The 18,729-nt window shown below is 37.1% G+C and overlaps 1 protein-coding gene across 1 annotated transcript in view; it reads left to right on the top strand.

The window, feature by feature from the left end:
* DSC3 (desmocollin 3) overlaps positions 1-18,729 on the top strand; it is a 43,612-nt gene that overhangs the window by 12,881 nt on the left and 12,002 nt on the right. The window contains exons 5-12 of the mRNA XM_046025311.1: positions 2,220-2,375; positions 3,656-3,800; positions 8,336-8,502; positions 11,125-11,259; positions 11,645-11,830; positions 16,468-16,727; positions 16,838-16,980; positions 17,933-18,157. Coding sequence (XP_045881267.1) covers positions 2,220-2,375; positions 3,656-3,800; positions 8,336-8,502; positions 11,125-11,259; positions 11,645-11,830; positions 16,468-16,727; positions 16,838-16,980; positions 17,933-18,157 — 1,417 coding nt within the window. The remainder of the gene's footprint in view (positions 1-2,219; positions 2,376-3,655; positions 3,801-8,335; positions 8,503-11,124; positions 11,260-11,644; positions 11,831-16,467; positions 16,728-16,837; positions 16,981-17,932; positions 18,158-18,729) is intronic.

The following is an 18,729-nucleotide window of genomic DNA, read 5'->3' as shown; positions in this document are numbered from 1 at the left end:
GATCTAGATGGGAAATACACAGTGAAAGAAGTTGATGCAGTCGGGCTCTGGCCCAGTGATTGCCTTTTCCTATTACTGTGCTTGATATTTCATTCCGACGGTGTGACCTGTCTCCTCGCTTCGAGGGTCTTCCGTACTTCCATGGTAGATCTTGTTTCTTATTTTCAAATTTTGTGCTTGAAACACTCAGGAGGCATATTAAGAAAAGGTTTCTGATTACCAGTTATACTATCACAGCTAATACTAACCTCTGCATCGCTAAGCCAGTCGCTACCTCTTGGTCCTCCTTTCCTTGACCTGTGTCCCTTTGACATAGCTTACTTACCCTTTCCTCTTCCTCCAAATACTCTCTTCACTGGGCTTCTAGGACACCACTCACCTAGCTTCCCACTTGTTCACTGGCCATTCTTTTCTTAGTGAGTTCTGCTGGTTCTTCCTCATTCCTATGCCCACCCTTTCAAAACTTTGGAGAGCTCTAGGCTCAGCCTGTGAACCTTGTCTCTTGTTTATTTGTATTCACTCTCTTGCTCATCTCATCCAGTCTTATAGCTTTAAGTACTACTCTCTATTGGAGACTTAAGGCCTTATATTTCTGGGACAGACTTCCTAATTGATATTTCCACTTGGAAGCTTAATGGGCATTTCACACTTAACATAGGCAGGGGAAAAAAGTTAGGGTATTGTCCTAAAAACACCCCCCATCTCAGTTAATGGCACCTCCTTTCTTTCAGTTGTTGGGGTATTAAGAGTCCCTTGGGTTTTAGTTGTAGAGAACATACTTCTCTCTCAGCAGTTAACAGATAGGGATTTATTATAGCATATAAGCAGTTGACAGAGTTGTTGGGGGGACTGAAGAAATGAAATTTAGATTGAACTTTCAGGAATGAATCCCCAAGCTACCTTGCTGAATCCACAACCAGGGCACATGCTGTTTTCTCCACGATGGGACAGTCACTAATTCAGGAACTTACGCCACTAAGTGGCATAAGCATGACAGAGATTTATTTATTTTATGTGAAAGTGTGATCTGGTAAAGAGATTCTAGTCTGAAAAATCACCAAGGACCTAGACTTCTTTCTTTTTCAGCTTGGCCTTGAACCCTGCAGGTTCACGATGGCTCCTTATTGCGTCCAGATGGGGGAACACATCCCTTCACTTTCTAGAGTACAGTCTAGGGTTCGCATATGTTTTTTCTGCTCATATCCCATTGACCCGATCTTTTCATGTGGCCATACCTAATTGTAAGATGGCCCGAGAAATATATTTCTTTTGGGCAGTCTTGCACTCAGCTATAAATTCCAACACAAAGGAACATGGGCAGAATAGATATTAGGGGATATCAGCACCCTCTGACATAGTGTCATCTTCACACAACACATCCAACCCGTAGGCAAATCCTATCAGCCATACCTGCAAATTAGACCCAGAATCTATGCATTTCTCACCATCTCTGCTGCTATCATGAATTCTTGTAGTAACTAAATGGTCTTCCTGCTTTGTTGCTTACCTAGCCACCATGTTTAGTCCTAACAAAACACCAAGTATTACCTTTTTAAAGTGTAAATTACATATATTACTCTTGTCTAAATTTTCCGATAGCTTCCCACCTGACTCCAAGGAAAAGTCAACACTGTTGGAATCACTTACATGATGTGGCTCATGTCCTACTTCTTGCCCACTACCTTTCTCTGCTCCAAGCACAGTGGCCTCTTTACTGCTCCTTGAACACTCTGGGCGCAGCGCTAACCCGGTCCCTTTTTACTTTGTATTTCCTCTGCCAGGAAGAGTGGTCCCTGTTTATTCTCATATGTCATTCTTTTAATTTTTGCCAGTTCTCCTCCCTAAGAAACATTCAAATTAACGTTCCTTTCACCAGTATATGAGTATCAGATGGTCTGGATCCTGCTAACAATGGGCATTATTGTTCTTTTCCATTTGCCAAATCTCTCAATGGGGAATTATTTTTTATTGTTTTTAATTACATTTTCTTTGGTTACTTTTTATGTTGGGCATTATTCTCATTAGATCTGAGGTTAAAAAAAATCTTTTGCCGAATGCTCCTTACTGTTTTGTGTGCTGATGAAGTGATAAATATGATTACGATTTTATTAAAGTCTCTTTAAAATAAAAATGATAGAAATGCATAAGCTACGTTTAAAAAATAACATTTTAACAGATTTCGATTTAAAATTTTTACAAATATGTTTTTTTCCTCTTAGGTTCAGTCCGATGCAGCACAGAACTATACCATCTTCTACTCATTAAGTGGGCGTGGAGTTGACCAAGAGCCTTTAAATTTGTTTTTCATAGAAAAAGACACTGGAAATCTGTATTGTACCCGGCCTGTGGATCGTGAAGAATATGATATTTTTGATGTAGGAGTTTTGTTGATATACGTGATTTTAAATGACTAAACTGTGTTTCTTCTGATACTCCATGTACTCTTTCCTGTCGTCTTGCATTCTTTCCTTAGAGTCAAAGAAAATAGGTTTGGAATATTTTGGAATATTTGCTCTGCTCTTTATTATCAGCTGAGGGCAACGGAAAGCCTAAAGTGAAGCAAAGAGGTTTAGTTGTATTTGGATATAAATTCCAGTACATTTCCAAGAGTTGGTTTTGTTTATGAAATACTTTCTCTCTCTAGTCATACATTTTCCTCTCTCCAGGACATGGCCACCATTAATCGGAAGGGTCTTCATCCCTCTTCTGTTCTGTTTTATTTATTTATTTAAAACTTTTTTTTTCCATTTTTCCTTCTACATATGTGATTCTCTGATCATGTCTGAGAACTAGATAAGAAAGCAAAAGTGGGAGACCAAACCCAATCAAAGTCAATAAGCCAGATTTCTGTTATGAGTGAGCTTACAGTCAATGGGGAATAACTCAGACAATTTTCAGTGTAATATGCTCAATTCTGTGGGGTCATGTGGTCCTCACTGTGGTGAAGGAGGGGATGTTTCTCCATGAGAAAGAGGGATTCTTTCCTAGAGAAGGAAGGGATGCTGGTAAGCAGACGTAACTGATGTTTACCACATGACATTGCTTTTGGTTAGAAAATTTTCAACTTGGTGTTGTAATCGCGCTCTGAGTAGCAATACTCTATGTTGGCTGGTTGAATTTAAATTAAAAAAAAAAAAGAAATACATTCTATTTGACATTATATTGTCCTTTGATTAATTGGCAATGCAGAAACTGGTAAATGTGTTTTGTTAAAAAATCTCTTACAAGTATGTGATCTATTAGGCAAAACAATAAAAGGTCTTGTTAGTTGCAAGATTGAGAATCATGGCTTTCTTTAGGTGATATAATAGGGATCATTCCCATTGCGTGAGTTTCATTGTTCTCCCAATGTAACATTCTGATTATGGACAGAATAAGAACAATACTCTGAGTCTAATGGACAGAGTTGTCTCTGACTTGACTGTACTTTCAAGTTTTATTTGAAGTGCCTTTTTTACCAAATACTGAATTCCTCTTACAGCACTTAAAAGTGTTCTTCCATTTGATGCTTTGATAAAGAAGAATTGAATAGAATTTTTTAAGTCATTACTTACTGAAAAGATTTGCGAAGAAGGTAGCAGATAAAGGATAGTGTTCTCTCTTGCTAGAATCTAGCATTAAGGGACTATTGGTTTTGCTTTTTCCTGTTTTCCAGTTGATTGCCTATGCCTCGACTGCAGATGGGTATTCAGCAGACTTACCTCTTCCCCTGCCCATCAGAGTGGAGGATGAAAATGACAACCACCCTATTTTCACAGAAGCTGTTTATAACTTTGAAGTTCCAGAAAGTAGCAGAGTTGGTAAGATAATTTTTTTCAATTGAACGTTTCTGTATGTGCTTTCTTTTGCCATTTATATTTTTTCTCCTGGGAAATCTATGTTCATTTCCTTTGCTCTTTCCTTGGTGTTTATCTTGCTCTTAACTGTTTTTTAAATCTAGTTTAAAAAAATGCTTTTTACATATTAAGGATACTAACCTATTGTCACATTGCCAATATTTTCCCAGTGTGTTGTTGGTTTTCAATTCTGTTAAAGCTACTTTTTTCAGGTAAAGAAGTTCAGGACTTCCATTTAGTTAAATCTATCCTTCCTTAGACCCATAAAGGCCTATTTCTTTCATACTTTATGGTAAAGGAAGTTTTATTTTTTTACTTATGTTTTTAATTTAAAATTAACATACAATGTATTATTAGTTTCAGAGGTAGAGGTCAGTGATTCATCAGTCTTATGTAATACCTGGTGCTCATTATATCACGTGCCCTCCTGATTGTCCATCACCCAGTTTCCCCATTTCCTCAACTCCTCCCCTCCAGCAACCCTCAGTTTGTTTCCTAAGATTAAGAGTCTCTTATGGTTTCTCTCTCTCTCTCTATCTCTGATTTCATCTTGTTTTATTCTTTCTTTTTTGCACTATGATCTTCTGTTTCTTTTCTTAAGTTCCACATATTAGTGAGATCATATGATAATTTTCTTTTTCTTTCTCGGGTTGACTCATTTTGCTTAGGAAAATACCCTCTAGTCCCATCCACGTCATTGAAAATGGCAAGATTCCATTTTTTTGGTGGCCGAGTAGTGTATGCATATGTATGTGTGTATATATATATATATATCTCACATCTTCTTTACCCATTCATCTATTGATGGCCATCTGGACTCTTTCCATAGTTTGGCGATTGTGGACTTTGCTGCTATAAACATTGCAGTGCAGGTGCCCCTTTGGATCACTACATTTGTATCTTTGGGATAAATAAATGGCAGTAGTGTCATTGCTGGATTAGAGGGCAGCTCTATTTTCAACCTTTTTAAAAAAGATTTTATTTATTTATTTGAGAGAGAGAGCATGAGTGGGGTGAGGGGGGAGGAGACTCCCCAGTGAGCAGGGAGCCCAGTGTGGGACTTGATTCCAGGACCCTGGGATCATGACTTGAGAGCCGAGGACAGATACTTAACCGACTGAACGACCCAGTAGCCCCTAATTTTCAACTTTTTTTGAGGAACCTCCATGATGTTCTCCAGAGTGGCTAACCAGCTTGCATTCTTACCAGTAGTGTAAGAGGGTTTCCCTTTCTCTGCTTCCTCGCCAACATGTCATTTCTTGACTTGTAAGTGTTAGCCATTCTAACCAGTGTGAGGTGGTATCTTCATTGTGGTTTTGATTCGTATTTCTCTGATGCTGAGTAATGTTAAGCACTTTTTCATGAGTCTGTTGGCCAGTTGGATGTCTTCTTTGCAGAAATGTCTGTTCATGCCTTCTGCCCATTTCTTGATTGGATTATTTGTTCTTTGGTTTGTGAGTTTGATAAGTTCTTTATAGATTTTGGATACTAGCCTTTTATCTGATAAGACATTTGCAAATATCTTCTCCCATTCTGTCGTTTGTCTTTTGGTTTTATTGACTGTTTCCTTTGTTGTACAAAAGCTTTTTATCTTGATGAAGTCCCAATACTTCATTTTTGCCTTTGTTTCTCTCTCATAAGGGAACTTCTAAAAGTAAAATGTATTTTGTTAAATATGTTTGTCTACATTTTTTGAGACATTGGGTTTTTTTATACCGAAGACCAGATTGTCTTGAGATGATACTGAACCAGTATCTATTTCCCAGAAAACATTTAATCCTATCATATCCAAACGGAGTGTAACCTACAGGATAGTACAGGAATCTCGTGTTGTCAATACGATACCAATTAACTATAAAAACAGATAACAGTTTTTTAAGCTTTGAATCATATTTAGTTTATATAGTTTATTTCACTTTATCATTTTGTGGGTTTATCATTATTCTCACCTCCAAGAGAAGACATACAGAATAAAATCACAATAAAATTGAAGTTAATATCAATATTTTTATTAGGTTTTATTTAGGAAGGTATTAAATGACACCTACTGAAAACAATTTTTTTAAAGTTCTTATTTATATTATCTCCTTTCTTAAAACTACTACTTTACTACTTCCAATTTAGAAAGAATATGGAGATAACTTTAGAGACAGTTACATCACATGTTTTAAACAGTTATTCAGACACATGGAAAACCAAAGTGTTCAGGTTAGTTGGCCCTTCAAATGTGGCATTATGATGTCTCCTGAGATTCACAATGAAGTTGAAAGAATGTGGACTCATTCATAAAGGATGACTTTGCTAACTTGCCTATTAAGTTTCAGATAGTTACTTAGATCTTCATTAGATTTTTTTAAAATTTTATTTTTTTAAGATTTTTTATTTTTATTTATTTGACAGAGATCATAAGTAGGTAGAGAGGCAGGCAGAGAGAGAGAGAGAGAGAGAAGCAGGCTTCCCGCTGAGTAGAGAGCCCGATATGGGGCTCGATCCCAGGACCCTGAGATCATGACCTGAGCCGAAGGCAGAGGCTTTAACCCCCTGAGCCACCCAGGCGCCCCACTAGATTTTTATATCTGCTATTCCTGTTTATATTTTACTTTGATAATTTGATGTCATAGATGTTAACCTCTTTATTACTCATATGGTACAATTAAAAAAATTGTTGGTTTGGAGTTTAAGAAACCTAGCTTTTGATTTGGGGTCTGTTATTAATTCGCTGTGGGAAATGGTGGAAGTCCCTTTGAGTTCTCTGAGCTGTAAAAGGAGTTAATTACATTAGATGACCTATAATATTTTTAGCTTCACAGTGACAATGACTCTGGTACTATTTTCTTTTTTTTTTTCCAAAGAGAGATTATTGGTTGCCAGGTCTTTCTTGAGGATTCTGTTCTCTATGATAGTGACAGACAAGAATCAAGGACAAAGTTTTTGATGCCCTGATTAATCTAAGGCACTTGAAGCATCTCACACGAGAAGATTTGAGCCAGTTTGGGCTGTGATACTCTGAACTATTAAGTGTTCCTTGACTTGGTCTTAACTCTCACACAGAGGTTTGGACGAAGGGTGCTCAACTAATATTTAAGTATAGCTCTCATGAAAAGGACCTTTGAAGTCAATATTTTACGAAGATTTTTCTGTGATAAGTAACGCTGTTCTTATCCAGAGAATTAAAATAGTGTTTGTGTCCTGTCAGTAAAAATGCAAGAAGAAAATATTCTGCCTTACAAAGATTAGAAACTCTTTTTCTATGCAAACATGGATAAACAGCATTTGTTTTCTTATGATAAGATGATTACTTCATGTCTTTGTATGGATCTGCTGCAAAAATCTTGTCATTATTTATAAATAGGTAATTGGATAATCTCTACTATTTTTATATGTATGTGTATATATACATTTATTTATACACACACATATACAAATTTTAAGGACATGCAGTGAAAAATTACTTAAAACTAATATTTTCTTACATTAATTGGTTTTTATTTCAACAATTCTGCATATGTGTGTGAGTATGTATATATGTGACACTGTATCTGTCTGTGTATTTTTCCCCAGGTCAGTCTTACATACAGGGCTATAGGCAAAGTGGATCTATGTATTATATTTTCATGGGTACTGGAGCACTGTCCTTAACACTATACAAACCACCTCTTTGTGCTTTGATGGCTCTAATCCTTTACCAGAACAATATTCTTAAATTCCATACAGATGACAAGTATTAATAGTTCCAACTGAAGAAACTGTTGACTTAAATTCCTCCTGAAGGGTGAATAGTATGAAATCCCTTCCTGAGGATTAAGTGGGGCTGAGGGCAATGAGGTGTTGATGCTTAACGGGTGAGAGAAAACGAGACACGTCAGCGATTAGTAAAAAACATCAGAGAATGGAGATTGGACTGCGAAAGGTCAGCTTGGCCATTTATGCAATTATATGCCAAGTCAGTCTTGGCATGGTTTCTCTCTCCAGCTAGATTTGTTATTGGTGTGTGGAAATATGTGTTGAAATTCTTCTTTTTTTAAAAGATTTTATTTATTTGAGAGAGAGGGAGGAGGAACAGGGGCAGAGGGCAGTGGGGGAGGGAGAAGCAAGCTCCCCACTGAGCAGGGAGCCCGATGCAGGGCTCGATCCCAGGACCCTGGGATCATGACCTAAGCAGAAGGCAGACGCCCAACGACTGAGCCACCCAGGTGCCCCATGTTGAAAATATTTTTGATTGCCATTTAAATAAGTTTTTAGTAATTTACTATCAAACATTTTTAACAGTGAACAGAGTAAAAGTACACCTTGATTCCCAGTATCATAGTGTTTTACAGAATAAATTTGAAGTCATGTTCATTGGTGCTCTCTAAAGATCGAATAGCTCAGATAAGAAATGCACTTAAAATTAGGTTGCCACTATCATTGTTAAAATTTGAAAAATATAAATACTCCTAAATATGTTTTGTAGTTCTTGAAATTAAAGACTCTTTTTTTTTTTCTTTTTTAACCTGTAGGTACTACAGTGGGAGTGGTTTGTGCCACAGACAGAGATGAACCGGACACGATGCATACACGCCTAAAGTATAGCATTTTGGAGCAGAGCCCGAGGTCCCCTGGGATCTTTGCTGTGCATCCCAGCACAGGTGTCATCACCATAACCTCTCATTACCTGGACCGAGAGGTAGCTTTCCACTCCGTGGAACATCATTTTCCTGGGGGCTGAGATTCCTACCCCATTTACTGCAGTTCGCTCTTCCGTGGTCTTAGGTGTTTCTAGACATAAGAATTCCTGGTCTTGTTACCTGTTCTTTTTTTTTTAATATTCTATTTTCTTAGGTAAGAGAAGCCATAGGATTACTGCAGATCAATTGGTGCTTAGTAGGAGTAGGAACAAAATATATTTCTTATGAAAGTTGCTATTGTTGACTATTACTCTATTCCTGTATGTGGCTAGTTGGTTCCAGCTCAGTAAAGGCTTCAGTTCTCATGTAGGACAATTAATTTTGCTTGTTGCGTGAGTTAAGGTCATAGACTGACCCTGTCCAGTTATTGTTAAGAGTGCTTTTTAGAGGAATGAATTAGTTGATATTAAGTGGATGGATTATTAAGAAAGCTGTCACACTGTTTGGATAATAGTACTAGCATGTTGTCAGGTAGGGAGCACTTTAAGTTCAAATTCTTGATGCATAATTCTGTATGGTCTGTAATTTCCTTGCCTGACTAGATAGGTGTTCCATCCAATCTATAGAGGACAAATGTGACAGTCAGAGTGATTCTCCTGAATTAAATTACTGCTCTGAATCTTCTGATTTTTGTTATTGTTGCTCTGTCTATATTGTCAGCCTAGGTTTAACTCAAAGCCCTGAATTATTGACTGAGGCAGATTAATTGATTTCATGTACGCTAACGAGCTTGATTACCACACCTGGGTGGTTCCCACTGTAACCAGATTAACACAAATAGAGAGATCAGTATGAAGTGGAGAGATAATGTACAGAAGAAATCAGTGGAATTTGATGCCAAAGAAAGAGGGAGGGGATGATGAGAACCCATGAAAAGGAATAAAAAATAGAATAAAGGTTCTCTTGGTTATTATTTTTATTTTTGTTTGTGGTCCGGACATTATATGTGAGAAAGCAGAGGGTAGTGATAACAAATGGACAAGTTTGAATGGTCAATATGAATGTGTTTTTGTGTATGTGGGATGGGTAGTCTATGTAGTAATCAAGCGAAGACAAGCATCTTTCCTCATTTTTTGCAGGTGGAGAAATGAGGCTTAGAAAAATTAAATAATTTGAGGGTACACAGCTTGTAAGGTACAGATCTGTGGTTAAATCCAGGTCTGTTTTCCTGATCAAAAAAAGGCCAACTGGATTTTTCGGGGAACAACCGCAAAGTGTGTTGTGAGAACAACACAGAAAATAAAGAAATGAACAAGGGAGATAAAAACAAACAAAAAACCCAGTAGATTTAGAGGAAGAAAAAGCAGGGTATCAGACATTGGGGCCTAAAGGAGAAGCATTTCAGGGTGAGAATGTCGGTTTCCAATGTGGAAGGGAGATAAGCAAAATGAACACCGGAGGAAGAGATAGCAGGAAATTGAAAATTAAGTAAAGTCAAAAAGTGAAAATAAAACAGAAAAAAGGACTGGCTACTGGATAGTAAGAGAGAGGGGAAAGGCAACAGAAGTAATTGTGTGAGTTCATTTCATCATCACCACACCATTTGCAAAAACTCTCTTCACTGAAGGCCATGGTGACCTCCTAAAGGCTAAGTCCACCAGTTGCCTGGAGCCCCTGTCTATTGTTGGCACCTAATAAAACTCTTCTCTTTCCTGGTTCTTTTTCCGGTTTCTCTGATCTTTCCATTTTAGTATGTATAGCTTAGTGTTCTTACTTACCCTATTCTTGAAATGCTGCTGCTGTCCCTACTATCCTCAGCTCTTCTCATCCCTTACCCTCTCCTAGATAGTCGGATTCCTGCTATAATTTCAATGACCATCTACATATTATTGACCCCCCGATTGGTATTTCTGTCTGTGAGCTCTCCCTTAAGTATGGGGCCATACAACCCCGTGCCTTCTGAACCTTTCTCCTGAGATTTCCCGTAGGTACATAAAATCCAGTATATGCCAAACACAGCTCATTCCTTTTGGCCCTCCTTGCTAACTTTGCTAGTTTCACTTCAGTGAAGAATGGGCTCTCCAGCATCTGCTACGTGACAGTCGATGATACATGCCCTCTGCCTGTCTCAGTAGGATGGCTGAACATCATACACAACTTTCTCTCTTCTCTTATGTTTTATATGGCATCTACCATTACATCCTACTAAATGCTAATTCCCAAGGAACTTGCCTGTCATGCTTTCTCTCTGTCTTCAAGACCACTGCTTCAGATTTGGATCACCCGTTGTAGATAATTTCTTTGGTTTTCACCTCAGTTTACCACACATGATGCTAAATCTTGAAGAAACTTTTTTCTAAAACTCAGATGATCTTATTTTGTGCTCCCCCTAGGATTCCCACAAAACTTTTCCTAGTTATCTTCTACTTAGAATCCACAAAACTTTTCCTAGTTATCTTCTACTTAAAGTATAAATCTAAATTCTTAGTATGGCTTTTTGTAACTTAACCCATCTTTACCTTGTCAGCTTCTCCCTGTCTTCCAGTTTCTTAAAGTGTGTGCAAATACGGAATCCAATAAAAGCATGGATAGGCACAGGTAGAAGAGTGTACAATTGAGGTTTCATCTGTAAGTCAAAGCACATGTTTTCAAAACTAATTAAATGTTTGCTTTGTTTTCAGACTGTAGAAAAGTACTCACTGATAATGAAAGTACAAGACATGGATGGTCAGTTTTTTGGACTGATGAGTACATCAACTTGTATGATCACAGTGAAAGATTCAAATGACAATGCACCGACTTTCAAACAAAATACCGTAAGTATATAATCAGCCTATGCCTCCACTTGTCAACTGTCATTTGTTATTTAATATGAATTAACAAAATACATATCGTACTTTGATGTATGTTTATTTTTTATGAATAAGATAAAAGTTGAAACAGCTGACATATAATTCTCTTTTATTTATTTGTAGCAGTATTTATATTACCTCTTTCTAATAAAAGCAGGTAACATTCATCTTCATTTATCATGTAGTTCTTTCATTTCGAGGATAATCCTTAATGAAACAACAGTCCTTGTAATTCATGGCTTTAAATAAACTAGATAAAAACTGCAAGAACCAGTATTTTTGGAGTGGAAAAAGTATTTTACTTCCTTTGTAGAGTTCTTTTTATAAAGTAAGTTTTCTTCTGTTTCAGTACGAAGCATCAGTAGAGGAAAATGCTTACAATGTGGAGATCTTACGAATACCAATAGAAGATAAGGACTTAATTAACACTGCCAATTGGAGAGCCAATTTTACCATTTTGAAGGGCAATGAAAATGGACATTTCAAAATCAGCACAGACAAAGAAACTAATGAAGGTGTTTTGTATGTTGTAAAGGTACAGTAATAATGAATAATTGACAACTTCAATCTAATTCATTCAACTAATGGTTTAATCAACTAAAGAGTTTCAGATCAAAGACTCCAGAAGGTGGAATAGAGCTTAGTCTGTTTAGCCCAGCTGTTCCCATCTAGTGCTGTCTTTCTTCTATAATTTTATTGCCAGTCATTAGGCACCAAGCTTATGCTTGAACATTCTCGATTCTAAGAATCTCCATTGGCAGCTGATTCCATATTTGGAAAACTTTGGTTCTCAGAAGTCCTAACTTCTACTGTGCCCAAATTATTCTCCTTATATCCCCTGGTTCTGTCTCTAATGGTCTGGGTTCCCTCTCTCAGAAGAAATAGAATTCTTTTGAAAAGATTGCTATGTTCTTTTGAAACTTACCTTCTCTATGGTAAATGCTCCTGATTCCTTTATTCTTTGCATGATACAATTTAGAAACCCGTATTCTTTTAATTCTCTCTCACTCTGGCATATGCCTGGTTGTATCCGATCCTTTATAGGTGGTACCGAAGGTGAAAGATCATGTTGTATCAGACAGCACTGAAGGAGTTTACTCTTTATTTTATATATTGTAGTTTTGGTTGCATTGTTTTATTCTAGGCTCCAGGTTATGAGGGCAGAAAAGGCCCGATTTGGGAAGGACCCTTGGTTTTAAATTCTTAACCCAAAACAAAAAAGAAAATTGCCCTATAGGCAGGTAAAGGAGTCATCCATTAATTAAAGGATGCTTTCCTGCCAACAACAGTAATGGTGGAGACTTGGATACATAAATATCTATTTATAATTATTTCCTTTGTAAAAATTTCCAGAGATTATGGAATAAGCCTCAGCAAGTTCTACCCAGATGTGAATAGTCAAATATATTTCTTCCAAATTACTCTCAACATCAAACCTCTATTTCAGTTTTCTCTAATGTGATCTGCTCAAGTTGAAAACTGAAACCAACTACTTAAGAAACATGAAACTTTACAACTGATAGTAGTAGGAAAGAAAGTAAGCAGATGGTACTGAGTCTTTTTCCCTCTTTATTGGTCCACCTCCATCCAGTCTTCCTTTGGACTCTCCAGAAGGCAGAACCCAAGACAGGGAACCCAATGGAGGGGAAATATTTAGAAAGTGGATCCCAGGAAGCCAGAGTAAAAATGGGAAAGAAAGACAGGAAAGAATGAAAAGCCAATCAAGTCTACGTTATTGACTTAGTCACCTCGGGTGTTCAGTCCTGCGATGAACCATGAGAATGTACTTCAGAATTATCTCCTGAAAATGTGGTACCTGGGGCATTTATCCATCAACTCCTGTTGTTGATATCCATGTCCCTCACGGGTTGAAGGTTGCCTCCAGGGAACCTCTGCTCTCCTGCACTTCTGAGCTTCCCTGTGTCTCGTAGAGGGAGAGCACCCTGGATTTGGAGCAAACATTGAAAGAGCTGAATCTTTGTGTGCTTGAGATGTAAATCTATCAGCATACACGGGGGCATGTCCACCACAGCTGCAGCTGAAGTCAGGTAGGCTAAGGGTCTACGGTGTATCATTCTTGTAAAAAGAGCTTCCATGCATCAATTTCCAAAGTTATACATGCCTGCACAGTACAGGCATTTGCCTCAAAATTGATGATTGGCAACAGATGTTCTGTAAAAGATTTCTCCTGGACACCTCGTCTATGCACCCCTCACTCCCATCTTAACTTCTTTCTAGAAATAAGTCAAAGAAATAGTTTGAGATCTGAGATGGATAGATTATCCCAACTGCAGTAGCTCAAGGCAAAGACCTTTTAGAGTTCTCCAAATCTGCTGCTTGATTAGAAGGCTGCTCTTCTGTTCTCTCTCGTTCAAGTCCATCTCATTTAAGTCCATTACTAAAGACCCGTTTTTGTTATTTTTTGTTTTAAAGACTTTATTTATTTGACAGAGAGACATCACAAGTAGACAGAGAGGCGGGGCGGGGGGGGGCGGGTAGGCAGGCTCCCTGCTGAGCAGAGAGTCCGATGTGGGGCTCTGTTTCAGGATCCTGAGATCACAGCCTGAGCCAAAGGCAGAGGCTTAACCCACTGAGCCACCCAGGTGCCCTGTTTTTGTTATTTTTTTAACTCTCAGGGATTTTATCTTGCTTCAGAAAGCAAAATTTAAGTAACACTAGAATTAAATTTTTATTGTGAGTTTTTTTTTAACCAATACAAAATGAATTTTAGTACACTTTCTCAAAAGAATGCATTCTAAAAAAAAACCATAATATGTTAACACATTCCATTTTTTTTTCATATTCAGAGTGGATTTTTTCCCCCAAGGAGGGTTGATCACAGAGACATTAAGAAAAATGTTTCCAAATATTTTCAGAAATTATAGCCTGTATCCTAGAATATTTCTCACTCTGTGTGACTAATAAACATCTGTTTTATTTCTGGTGACAACTTTTGGGTACCACCTCAAGATTACCCAGGAGGGAGAGCAATTAGGTGGTCATACTTTATTTTTTTGTCTCTGATGCAGTTTAAGTTAATTTCATATATGAAGAATAAGGAAACCCCCCCATGAAATATTTATGCATTTATTCCCATTATCTTTAAGGTAGTCACATTTATATTCTACAATTACATCCTAGTTCTTATATCTAGGAAATGCTTTTAGATGTTTAAAAGCAGTTATCAAGTACTGGTCACCTTTCATGTCTGTCACAGGGAATGAGGCTAAGCACTTATGTAGGTTATAGCTGGTTGTCATATCCCTTTTAAGACAAGATATTATTATTATCCTTTTTTCACCATTAAAGAAAGATACAGTTTTCTTTTGCACAATTTCTGTTAAGTTTTTATGGCAATATTAGGCTTGGCTTACAAAAATAACTGATTTCGCTTCTTTTCCCAAATTCTGAAATTGTAAACAAAACAAAAATACTAGATTCAAAAGATTTATTTTTAACCTTTGAAATGGCCCTGTGGTTGTACCTGTCATTCTTCCCATTTCTGGATGAGGAGGCTGAGTAACAAGAAGTGACTTGCCCCCTTTCCTACAGAGATGATGGAGCCAGGATGTAAATTCAGACGTTCTTGACACAGAATCTTCCTTAGAACCACTGTGTTGCTCTTTCCGCTGAGGACCCCTGGGTCATGTTCCCCTTGTCTCTCTCCTTTTCCATACTAGGGTTACTTGGCTTGATAAAACAATGGTTTTAGTCACACAAGGGGTCTTTTTTTTGAACTTTAATTAATTTCTACTTTTGTGAGTTTACTTTTTTTAAATTATCTCCTTCCTCTGTCATTATTAGATCCTTGATAATTTTACCTTCTCTCTTTCTTTGAGCTATTCATAATAGTCTCTTAACATTTTGGTCAATAAAATTTGCGTTTTCCATGGTATATTTCCCTTCTGTCTTTTATGCAAACCCTTAGAAAACTTGAATTCCTCACACAGTTACTTTGGTGGCCACAGTGGTCTCTAAAGGTGTCTTATTCTTTTCTGTGCTAAAGATCTGTGTTGTGTACTCAAGTTGTATCTTTAAGTACTTTCTAACTTTGATGAGGCATCTTCTATTTTAAAATCAAACACTGGGGGCATCTGGGTGGCTCAGTAGGTTAAGTATCTGCCTTCAGCTCAGGCTTTAGCAAGGGGCCCTGGCTGGAATAACTACATCTCCTCAGAGCAGCAGCCGTTTTGTGAATTTCCATCCAAGTCTCATTGCCAGCATATGCTCTCATTCTCTGCGTGATCATACTGACACATGTAATTTGTGAGATAGTGTTCATTAGTAATAGATAAACAGATATTAATTCTTTTTCCCTCTTGACTCTCCATTTCCTGGAATGTTCATAAAAAATAAAAAAAGAGTTTCACATACATTTCGTGGATTCTAAGATTTAGAAATTTCCTTGACTGCCTAGTGGACTTATAATATTAGTATCTCAGCTTGATAATAGCTAGCTATGGGGAAAGTTTTAAAATAAAAATTTGACTCCTCCGTTTTAATCTTTCAATGGTTAGCCAATGATGGTTTTAATAAGTAGAAAGAGAATCAAAGAAAAAAAAAATGCTTTACGTTTGCAAAACAATGTGAAATAGTGTTTTTATGGGTTTTGCTTGATTTGCTGTCTAAAATTCAATTTTAATCAATGGATTCATTAAATATTTTTAGAGGCTGGTGAACCAGTTAAGCAGTATCGTATAGCAGAGGGATTATAGTGTGGTGGTTAAGGAAAGGGACTTAGGCAATAGGAAACAGTAAGTCAAACAAAATCGCATTCTCCTGGAGTTAGATGCCCCTTATACTGGTCCTTTAGTGCTCTAAAGCAGGGCCATAAAAACACTTTTTTGTTTTGGTTTGGTTTGGTTTGGTTTGTTTTCCCATTATCTTCAGTTTCAGAATAATTTTCCTTCATAAGAATAAACTATAAAAGTATTTCAGCAATTATTTTTCCGTAACTCCATAAGACCGCACGCAGAAACTTTCAGACCACTCTTGCTAAAGGTTTTGTGAAGAATCACCTCTCTCTTTAGCAGAGGGTAAAAGTCAATGTTGATTGAATGGGATTGAATAGAATTTATGCAGCACTGTTCGTATTTACAGAAGGTCACTTGTTATTTGAAATACTGTATGTATTTTACACTGATGCTGATATCCCTGTGCTTTTTTAAAAAGCCACTGAATTATGAAGAAAACCACCAAGTGATCCTGGAAATTGGAGTAAACAATGAAGCTCCATTTACTCGAGATGTTGCACTCAGAATGGCAACCATGAACCGAGCCTTGGTCACAGTTCACGTGAGGGATCAGGATGAGGGGCCTGAATGCAGCCCTGCAGCCCAGTATGTCCGGATTAAAGAGAACTCAGCAGTGGGGTCAAAGGTCAATGGCTATAAGGCATATGACCCTGAAACTAACAGTGGCAACCACTTAAGGTACAAAGAAGTCTGTAGCCACATAGGAATAATGTATTTGTAATAATTAAGATAGTAACTTACTTTAATATATTTTATATTGCTGAAGACTTTTTATTTTATATTAATAGGTACAAAAAATTGCATGATCCTAAAGGATGGATCACCATTGATGAGATTTCAGGGTCAATCATGACCTCCAAAATCCTGGACCGGGAGGCCATGACTCCGAGAAATGACGTGTATAACATTACCGTTCTGGCAATAGACCAAGGTAAGAAAAAAAAAAAAAAGTGGTTTGTTTTTTTTTTAAAGTTTTAATGTAGTATTTTAGAAAGGAACTGGAGAATAAACTGGAGTTCTTATTTTGCAGACTTTTTTTGATAAATATTTGGAATTGTTAGAAATTACTTTGAAGGCTATTCTTATTTCTCTTAATTATCTAACAAGGGTGAACCTTGTAAGGTAAGCCAGGTCTTACTTATCTTTATATCTTCAGCATGGTGGGATCTCACATGCTTATAGATCCATGTTGGAGGGCAAGGACGACACTCAAGTCTAGGCTCAGGTGAAATGACCTCACTAGACTCTTCTGTATCTCTTTATGCCACTTTAAATAGAATCTTTGAGAAACGCAACTGATTATTAGGTCAAAGTGATCCTCTCCTTGAATTCTGTTCCTTAAAACAACCCAGAGGTTCTTAACCCCAGCTTTATATTAGAATATTAGAATAGCTCATAATTAGAGTAATACTCTAATTCAGTTAGAATAATAATTAACTTTGGACCCATAAAAAATCATTTTGTAGACATGACTTAGACACACTGAATCAGAATCCTGGGTTAGGGAACCCAAACAGCAGATATTTAAAAAGCTTAAATGTGTATCAGGATTAGAATAACTTTCTGTAACCTTTTAATGTTCATTCACATCTGTACCAGAAGGAACCTGCCCCGAAACACAGAGTTTGCAATTCACACATTAATTTTTAGTGTTTGGTAATAATCCTGGCATAAGGGTTATTGGCTGACATTATCCATGGCGGTTCTCATTTTAGATGATCTGTAGTTTCATTTATCCTTCTACATTCTTATTTCCCATTTTCTGTAATCATCAGCTTATTTAAGAAAACATATATCATATATAGAATGTCGTTAATTCGTTTTATTAGGAAACTGTAAGAGAAGGCAAAAAGCGACACCGAACCTTTTCTCTTTCTTCCCAGATGGTAGATCATGTACCGGAACACTCGTGGTTAACATTGAAGATATGAATGATAATCCACCAGAAATACTTCAGAGTTACGTAACAGTTTGCAAACCAAAGATGAAGTACACCGACATTTCGGCTGTCGATCTCGATGAACCCATCCATGGTGCTCCATTTTATTTCAGCTTGGCGAACACTTCTCCAGAAATGAACAGAATATGGACCCTCACCAGAGTTAATGGTATTTATTTACTTGTTTATCTTTAATTATTTTTTTGAGAGAGAGGGAGGAGAAGTGTGTGTGGGCATGTGAGCAAGTGGGTGGAGGGCAGAGGGACAGAATCTTCAAGCAGACCCATGAGATCATGACCTGAGCCAAAACCAAGTGTCAGACACTTAACTGGCTGAGCCACATAGGCGCCCCAAAAATACTTAATAAAAAATAATGATTTTTATGCTCGAAAATAAGTGGATTTCCTTGTTTACTGCAATATTCTCATTAATATATTTGAGGAGACTAAATTTACAAATATTATAGGGGGTCTGTGTTATATTTGCATATAAAATGAAAGAAATAATTTTTATGAAGGCAAAATTTATGTTTACAACAGATAAAAGAGCTTTATTAAAATATTGCAGCTTATAGTTAAGAAAGTTTTTTTTGGTGGGGTTTTTTTTGTTTTTGTGTTTTTTTGTTTGTTTGTTTTTTGAGAGAGGGTGGGTGGGGGAAGGATAGAGGGAGAGAGAGAATCAGGCAGACCTCAATCTCATGAACCTGAGATCATGACCCAAGCCAAAATCAAGTGAGATGCT

This window comes from Meles meles, chromosome 12 (genome assembly GCF_922984935.1).
Source record: "Meles meles chromosome 12, mMelMel3.1 paternal haplotype, whole genome shotgun sequence".
Lineage (NCBI taxonomy): Eukaryota > Metazoa > Chordata > Mammalia > Carnivora > Mustelidae > Meles > Meles meles.
Note: the sequence above shows the minus strand (reverse complement) of the source record. Positions and strands in the feature narration are given on the sequence as shown.